At 53.5% G+C, this 8,592-nt stretch overlaps 3 protein-coding genes across 5 annotated transcripts in view; 2 read left to right on the forward strand and 1 right to left on the reverse strand.

The window, feature by feature from the left end:
• Positions 1-2,228, reverse strand: part of Polr3gl (RNA polymerase III subunit G like) — a 17,697-nt gene extending 15,469 nt beyond the window's left edge. Inside the window, exon 1 of the mRNA XM_005357040.3 lies at positions 1,857-2,228. The gene's annotated coding sequence lies outside the window, so the exon portion shown is untranslated. The remainder of the gene's footprint in view (positions 1-1,856) is intronic.
• Positions 2,229-3,379: 1,151 nt separating this feature from the next.
• Ankrd34a (ankyrin repeat domain 34A) lies at positions 3,380-7,088 on the forward strand. 3 transcript variants are annotated; one of them, XM_005357041.3, is made up of 3 exons: positions 3,787-4,132; positions 4,232-4,295; positions 4,684-7,088. In XM_005357041.3, exon 3 carries the CDS (start codon positions 4,800-4,802, stop codon positions 6,285-6,287), a length of 1,488 nt encoding a protein of 495 aa, XP_005357098.1. In that variant the 5' UTR covers positions 3,787-4,132; positions 4,232-4,295; positions 4,684-4,799; the 3' UTR covers positions 6,288-7,088. The 3 variants fall into 3 exon arrangements, with proteins under 3 accessions (XP_013205385.1, XP_005357098.1, XP_005357099.1); XM_013349931.2 differs by lacking the exons at positions 3,787-4,132; positions 4,232-4,295 and adding an exon at positions 3,380-3,736; XM_005357042.3 differs by lacking the exon at positions 4,232-4,295 and having other exon boundaries at positions 3,804-4,132.
• A 1,317-nt stretch (positions 7,089-8,405) lies between these two features.
• The window catches only part of Lix1l (limb and CNS expressed 1 like), a 20,048-nt gene continuing 19,861 nt past the window's right edge, over positions 8,406-8,592 (forward strand). Inside the window, exon 1 of the mRNA XM_026784101.1 lies at positions 8,406-8,592. This exon is cut by the window's right edge and continues 229 nt beyond it. Within this exon, the coding sequence (XP_026639902.1) occupies positions 8,485-8,592 (108 nt within the window). The 5' untranslated portion in view covers positions 8,406-8,484.

Consider the following 8,592-nt stretch of genomic DNA (forward strand, 5'->3'; position numbering starts at 1 on the left):
GTCCTGGAACTAGCTCTTGTAGACCAGGCTGGTCTTGAACTCACAGAGATCTGCCTGCCTCTGCCTCCTGAGTGCTGGGATTAAGGGCGTGCGCCACCACCGCCCAGCTGAGTTCATCTTTTTATAGTGAGTTTGGGGCCAGACTAAGGAGGAGGGCATGGCTCAGTGGTTAAGAGCATGGTTAGTCTTCCCCAGGACCCTGGTCCCATTTCCAGCACCCACATGGAGGCTCACAACTGTCTGTAACTCCAGTTCCAGGGGATCTGATGTTTTCTTTTGGATTCTGAAGGCACTGCATACACACACTACACAGACAGACATGCAGACAAAACACCCACACATATTAAAAAAGTATGACGTTGGTGCAGCCTTCCTGTTTTATAATGAAAGTGGAGAACACACTTCATTCCTAGGACCTCCACAGATGTGCCGCAGCACACACTCCACCCACCCCCACTAATGATAAATCTAAGTTGAACAATTATAAAGAAAAAATTAAATAGTGGAATAACCTGAAAAGAACTCATGAATTCTTTTAAGATGCTGGCACGGGGTAGGGGTTTAGCTCAGGGGCAGAGTCGATGCTTAGTATCTGTAAGGCTAGATTTACTCTTCACAGTTAACTTTTTTTCTTTTCAAATTTGTGGTGTAGTGGTGCAAGTCTATTATCACAGCCTTTCAAGAAAGCTGAGGCAGGAGAATCATAAGTTGGAAACCAAGCTGCTTGTGCTGCATAGCGAGAACCTGTCTCAAAATTTTTTTTTCTCAGTCACTAAATAACCATTTATTGAACAGATTTTAGCAGAGGGGTCACCATGATCCTCATTGTCTAGCATTATGTCTGGCATGCTGTAGGTGCTACGTAAGTAGCTGTTGTTTCAACAAATGACTATACAAGTCTACAGACCTTCCACACTTGAGACCTTGTGAGTCAGAAAGCCTTCTCGCTCCCTTTGCTGTTTGCCTTCTCTGGTCTGAGAGTAATTATAAAACATTAATGCGAGAAACCACCAATTTAAAGGCCCTTAATTATATACTACGTTGTCTTTTATTGTTCCCTAATTATATTAGGAGTTTAAATCCGTCCTCCTTGACAAGAGCACTGGTTCCCACAAATCAATTCCATTCAATTAACGCTTATTGAGCACAACGTATTAAGTACCTCAATCTGTCCCACCAAACCTTCCGTTCAAAGAATAGAAACTTCAAAAGAGAACCTGTAATCCTAGCATATAGCAGGAATCTGCCAATAAAAAGAATGGGAGAGATGGAGCGGGAGCGGGAGCCGCATCGAAATGGTTAAATGCAAGAGCTGCCAAGTGGCTAGGAAAACTGACTCGCTCACGTCGTCCTCTGACCTCAGTGCGCAAGCCGTGGCGCGCACGCCTACACACAAATAATATTGTTTTTAAAATCAAAGAGATTCCAATAGTGCTAATCAGGCAGTGTCAGGCTGGGGATCAATTAATTCTTAAGAAAGGCAGTCCAGGAAGGCGGTGGGTAGGGGGTAGCGTTTTCGGCTGACTTGGTAGCTAACAGGAGTCTGTCAGGCTCTTGACAGGGGGCTAGTGGTAACAGATGCGGGAGAGGCTGGTACCATAACAGAGTCTAAGCTACAAGAATGAGCCTTCCTCGCCTTCTGCTTTAATATCTGTCCCAGACACGACAGCAAGCCCTGCCTCTCCCCGATGTACAGTCAACACAGCAATGGGAGCCCGGGAGAAAGGGCAGGGATCCAGAAGGGGGCTGGCCCGACAGGCTTACAGAGAGCGTTGTCTGTCTTGCTGTCGGCCACGGAGGACCATTCGGGAAGCAGCGGACCAAACCGGGTCAGAGTCACCAAGTCAAAGCCTTACCTGCCGTCCCACCCCCACTCGGGGCCCACGCAGCCGCCAACTTGAAATTCGCTTTTCTTCCTCCAGCCCGCGTCCTAGGCCCGCCTCTCCGAGCTCTCCATTGGTGGGTTCCCCGGCCAATCTTGGCCAGCGGAGGAGGGAGAGGCGAGGAGGCGGGGTGGGGAGCGAGCCTAACCGGAACTGAGGCTTGGGAAGTGGGGCGCGCTGAGATCTGGGGCTGCAGTCTCCACCTTAGCCCGGACGGAACCGCCTGGACGGCAGGAGTCGGCCAAGACGACCTGCTGCTCAGAGCTCGGCCAGGCAGATGAGGAGAGCCGCTGCTGGGAAGTGGCCTCCTGGGTTGGAGAGACCACACTGCTCTATGCTCCCCAGCTCGTTCTCAGCACCCGCCTGGAGGCGCCCAACCGCCAGACTCCAGCTCTAGCGCCTCTGGCGCCCTCTCCTGGCCCTGCGCGCCACCCCACTCCCCCACTTTCCGACCCACTCTAATCCTGCGCAGTCTCCAGCACCAACCAATAAATACTTAAAAAAAACTTTTTTTTTAAAAGACGGTCTGGTTACCCAGTCTAGGCTGCCTAGAACTCATGATACTCTTGCCTCTGTTATTACGGTGTGTGTGCTACAAAACTCAACCCAAGAATGCCCCCTTCATTCACCCACCGTGGATTGGAACTGTGTCTGAGAAGTGGGAGGGGGCTTGGGGATCAGAGAAGTCTCTGGGGAGAGAAGGCAGGAACCCAGTGGGGTTTTCTTTCTGTATTTTCCCAACGACCTTTCAAGCCCCTTGGTGAGGTGAGGGGGGAGTCATGCTTCAGGATGGAAGAGAAAGTTAGTAGTCAACAAGAATATGCCAGATGTCAGAAAAAATGGCCTCTACACTGGGAAACTGTATGTGAGTGTAGTGTCAAGTGCCCAGTTTTGGGACTAGTACAAAAATAGTTGTGAAACTTTGGGGGAAACTTGCTTAACCTCATTACATATGTTGCAAGAAGACGATTGTTCCCACCTTATAGAGTTGTGGAGCTGGAGATGTATGCACTGCAGAATGCCTGGCACACATCAATAGCTTGTATAAGCGGCTATTTTCCCTACAAGTATTTCTCCTCACCCAGTAACGTTTTTTGTATCTGTATATGGTGGCCTCCGCCATTTTAATTCTCTAGGATCCTTGGAAAGCTTTCCAAACCCTTAGAACCTATCCAGTGCCCCCACTTCCCTTGGTACCTTCCAACTGGACACAAACTCATCCCTAAAATATGCAGATGGAAGCCTTGGTAACCATGGAGACAGGGCAGGTGGCACGGAGAGGCAGAGGCAGTGAGAGCAACAGATAGGAAGAGACAAGGAGTGATTCAGGCAGGGACCTTCAAGCGAGATGGAAAAATGAGTCTAGTGGAGTAGAGCTATAATGAGGGCGCCCGTGTAACAGGGTTCAGCCACTGCTCTGCCCTTTTCCTCTCTCCTGTGGACACCCCTTGAAATACAGGGGGAAAGGAATCTGAGAGTGCCCCCTTGCCCTGAGAGAGCTACCTTCCTCACATTCCTAAGGGACTCACGGGAACTGAGATCTAAGTGTCTCTGTGGTGATGTTTGAGAGAGGTGCAGCGGGGATATATTGCTGTCTGATTCCAGAGGCTATACTCTCCCTGATATTTCAACTACGGGAAGGGAGCCACATCTCCTGCCTCTTTCTGATCTGTGTGGACGCCGCTGCAGATCCCATCCGCCTCCCTCCAGTCCCCTGCACAGTGCCATATGCCGTGTGTGGCAGTCAGGTCTGGCATACTGGAGCTCATGGAGATCTGCTGAAGCTCAACGAAGAATCAGAATCGGAATGCTTCCTGAATGGGTCGCAGGAGAGTCCCCTAAGGAGCGCTTAGGTTTGTTGGGGTTGGGGGAGGTGGGTTAAGAAAGGGAAGTCAAGATTGGAGGCACTGTTTTTTTTTTCTTTTTTCTTTTTTGGTTTATGTGTGTGCGCTTGGGGGTGGGGAGCCGCTTGGTGCCGGACGCCCCCACCCGCAGAGACTGGGCTATAAATAGCACAGCAGAGCTCCGCCTCCCACCCCCCCTCTTCTCTCCTCCGGAGCCGGCGCTGTGCCCGGGGCGCACCGGGAGGAGGGACCAGGATCCAGCGCTGGGGCGCAGATACTGACACCAAGGGAATCCGGGTGCCCCCCCACGCCATGTGGGCCCCCAGGTACCCGGCTCCTCCACCCCGGAGGTCCCCATGGCCCGGGCCTCAATCCTGGCCAGGCAAAGATTATGCGGACATTCAGGTATCTATTTGGGGGTACAGCCTGGGAGGGGGAAGAACAAGGAGCGACGGCAACATAACAGGGGCAAAAGAATCCCTAATTCTTCCTCCACCCCTTTAGGTCCCAATTGCAAGCTGCTTCCTTCCCCCCACTCAATTTTTGGGGATGTGGCAATCTAAAAGAGGTCAGGATAGAAATATGGGTATGACTGTACGGGTGCATGTGTGGGTGGGTGGCGTTCAGGATCCTAGAGAGGGGGATTCCAAGTGTGGATAAGAAAAGGGGGATGTTGGAAAGGTCTGATAAGCCGTGGGGTGCGAATGGGGGGGTGCGAATATCTCTGCGCGTGCATGTACGTATTTGCACGAGCCCTCATCCTTCAGTGCGGATGCACTCTTCCCACCTCTTCTGGCATGCGCTGGGGGGGAGGGGGCTCAAAGGCAGGAGTCAAGAGTAAGGACTGCATTGGAGATCATATTAATCACTCCCGTCATATACCAGGCATCTTCATCAGTGCCTCAGTTTCCCTGCCGAACCTATCAATAAGCTCTCTCTATCCTCTTTTTTTACAGGGCTAGGCTTTACCACCAAGACCTCAGGCCTCTCCCAACCACCACCCCCACACTCCTAGCCATCTTCGGCAGGTCCCATTCCTGGCTCCATCGGTGCTTTCGCCCGAGCCGCAGCTATGCTACACACCGAGGGCCACGCTCTTCTTCGGGCGGTGGGTCAGGGTAAGCTTCGCTTGGCCCGTTTGCTTCTGGAGGGAGGAGCCTACGTGAATGAGGGTGATGCCCAGGGGGAAACTGCGCTAATGGCGGCCTGCAGGGCCCGCTACGATGACCCTCAGAACAAGGCACGCATGGTACGCTACCTCCTGGAGCAAGGCGCGGACCCCAACATCGCAGACCGTTTAGGACGCACCGCGCTCATGCACGCTTGCGCCGGGGGTGGGGGAGCCGCAGTGGCCTCTCTGCTTCTTGCCCACGGCGCAGACCCCTCAGTCCGAGATCACGCTGGCGCTTCGGCGCTTGTCCACGCCCTGGACCGCGGGGACCGTGAGACCCTTGCCACGCTCCTGGACGCCTGCAAGGCCAAGGGCACGGAGGTCATCATCATAACCACGGATACCTCGCCCTCGGGCACCAAGAAGACCAGGCAGTATCTCAATTCCCCACCATCCCCGGGGGTAGAGGATCCTGCACCCGCTCCTCCTAGTCCAGGGGTCTGCACGTCGCCTTCTGAAGTCCAGCTGCAAACTGCAGGAGGAGGACGGAGCTTGTTATCCCCTCGCGCCCAGGAAGAAGAGGAGAAAAGAGACATATTTGAATTTCCTGTTCCTAAGCCCCCTGACGACCCTTCCCCTTCCGAGCCTCTCCCCAAGCCGCCTCGACATCCTCCAAAACCACTCAAAAGGCTCAACTCTGAGCCCTGGGGCCTTGTGGCTCCTCCTCAACCGGTCCCTCCTGCCGAAGGGAGGCCGGGGATGGAGCGCCTGGCCGCTGAATTTAACGGCCTGACCCTAACCGGTAGACCGCGTCTTTCCCGGCGTCACAGTACCGAAGGCCCGGAGGACCCGCCCCCATGGGCGGAGAAAGTGACAGGCGGGGGTCCTCTCTCGCGCCGAAATACAGCGCCCGAGGCTCAGGAGTCTGGTCTTCCAGCAGGGCTAAGGCAAAAACTGAGCCGCATGGAGTCCGTGGAGCTCGATACCCCTGGACATTTTTGCCCTGACTCACCCGAGTGCAGCCGCTTATCCCTGGAGCGCCGGCGGTACAGCGCCTCTCCACTGACCCTCCCTCCAGCGGGCTCAGTTTCTTCTCCGCGCCAGTCCCAAGAGAGTCTGCCCGGGGCTGTATCCCCGCTGAGCGGACGGAGGCGGAGTCCCGGGCTGCTGGAACGCAGGGGTTCCGGGACCCTGCTCCTGGACCACATCTCGCAAACGCGACCTGGTTTCTTGCCTCCTCTCAACGTCAGCCCCCACCCTCCCATCCCAGACATTCGCCCCCAACCCGGAGGTCGGGCACCCTCACTGCCTGCCCCTCCTCATTCTGGGGCACCAGGGTCTCCCAGGACCAAGCGCAAGTTGGTGAGACGCCACTCCATGCAGACTGAGCAGATTCGCCTGCTAGGGGGTTTCCAGAGTCTAGGCGGGCCAGGGGAACCGGGGCGCTGAGAGAAGTGAGAGCCACCAAGGAGGGGGAGGGTCAGGCCCCATGGCGGGAGAACCAGCTGATACCTCAGACACGGGATCTCTTGCATGTGCTCACGGCACTGTGCACGCACACATGGGTAAGCATGTGTCCACAAGCACAGTACACTCACTAGCGAGGAAGGATACTGTGTTTACTGGGCGTATAGAACCACGCATTCGTGTCCTGGTCTTTTCACACGCACACGGGATTATTTGGGTGCCCAGAGGCACAGCACACCAACAGAGGACCACATGTGCTAGGGTCCCAGACTCACTGGCATTTGTTCAGAAGCAGCAGGGAGCCCCCACTTAAGGATGGTCTCCTGTATCTTTGCTCTCCTGGAAAAGCGATCCCTTGCTTTCTTTGTATGCCCTGAAACGTGGCCTATCATACTTTCGCATATTCTGCTTTCTCTTCATGAATCACTCTCCCCATTCTGCAGGTCTTGCTTCTCCATGCCTGGCTCCTTGCTCACACCCGGCTTCCATCCGCTTTTCAGGATGTCTTCACTTTTCTTAGGGTTCCCGCAACAGCACCCAGTCTCGGTTCTGTTGCTGCCTTCCATGCTCTCAACTTGCTTTTTATTCCCACCCTGCACCCCACCCCCCAAAACACACACCACTACAGATCATCTTGTTTACTCCAGGGGGTGGATCATGGGCTCGAAGCTGATCTTCTGTGTGTCTGAGCTTATGAACACCCCTACAGGTAGAAGTGGGGAGTAAGTCTAAGCCAGCCCCCCTTGCCACTTGACATGTCAAATAAATGTGTTCTGAAGTCTCTGTTCTGTCACTACCGCCTGAAGGGATGGGGTGGGGGGAAGAGGAGAGGGATGGGGGAGATGCTAACCAACAGCCACAACTACCCGGGATGGTATCTGGCGGTTACAGCTATCTGCTTTCCAGGAGCCCAACTGACCAATTGTGATTGTAGAAGAAAAGGCAAGTAAAGGTTTTAAGGCACGTGACAGGCCTTCCCTCTAGCCTCCCCATTTCTGACTTTTAATGATTTATTCATACAGAGATCCCCCCTGCCGTAAGCAGATATGACTTCCTACTTATTGACTTTTTTATTTTGCTTTTTTTTTTATATAAACACAGGGTTTGATTTCATTTCACCCAGTGTGCCTCGTCCGTTTTCACCTCCATGTTTAATCTCTGAGCCACCCTAGGAGAAAGGGTAGGGCTAGTAACTTCACCCAAGGGGGAAAAAAAAAGGAATGATAGTCAATCAGCAAAAGCGTGTTATAGTGTGATTTCATGGGTGTCTGTGGGGACAAAAGTTGGAACTCAGCCTGAGGAGTTCTATGAACAAAGTTCCCCCCTCTGATCTATGTCCTGACTTTCTCAGTTTGATAGGTTTCTGCATGTATTCTAGTTCTCTTTCGGTACAGTGATGAACACACTCTACTTTCTCTCACTCCCTTAGTGAGTAGCTGAAGTCAGAAAACCATCCCTAAATGTTGTATAGTGAAAAGATAAAAACACTTGGGTCAGTACACTTAGGTCCGAACCACCCTAACCATCTAGCTATTTGATTTGGGGCAGAATATCTAACCTTCCTGAGCATCACTTTCCTTGTTCATAAAATATTAAAGCCTGGTTTATGTTTGCAGTTCAGACAGTGCACTGAAGTATACCACATAGCATGTTCTCCTAAAAGTCAGCAGCATACTCCATTTTAGCTTCACCACCAATAGTATATGACCTTAGAGTCGCATCCCTTCTTTGAACCGCATCTTCATCTAGAAAGTGGTGTGACCTGACAAATGAGCTCTAAGAACCCTTTCCAGTTATAAGTCTACTCAGCCTTGCATCCAGGCCTATTTTTCCTCAAGCCCCGCCCCAGGGGTCTGGCCGGATTTCTAGCCTTTACCACAGGATTCCCAAAGATGCTCGGAAGCTCTCCCTCTTACACTGTATCGTCTTTTTTCTTTGCAATTGGCTCCCGCAGCCTCCGCCTTCCTCAACCATTTGCCTAAGGTGGAGCAGGGGCCCGCCCCTTCCCTCCCTCTCCACCAGTGATTGGCATAGCATCTGGCTCGTCCCCGCCTGCTCTTGACTGACAGCTGGACCCCGGCACCGCCCTCAGTCCCTCGGCTCTTGCTCACTGGGGTAGCTGGGACCGTTAGCTCGCCAGGCTGGCAAGCTGCGGGGTCCAGCTCTGCGGTCGGCCGGGATGGAGACGATGCGAGCACAGCGGCTGCAGCCCGGCGTAGGTGTCGGCGGGAGAGGCACTCTGCGAGCGCTGCGGCCGGGGGTGACCGGGGCCCCGACTAGCGCCGCC

This window comes from Microtus ochrogaster, chromosome 21, assembly GCF_000317375.1.
Source record: "Microtus ochrogaster isolate Prairie Vole_2 chromosome 21, MicOch1.0, whole genome shotgun sequence".
In the NCBI taxonomy this organism is placed as follows: Eukaryota; Metazoa; Chordata; class Mammalia; order Rodentia; family Cricetidae; genus Microtus; species Microtus ochrogaster.

Coding starts and splice junctions, on each gene's coding strand:
- Ankrd34a (XM_013349931.2), top strand. CDS start 4,800: ATGCTACACACCGAGGGCCACGCTCTTCTTCGGGCGGTGGGTCAGGGT.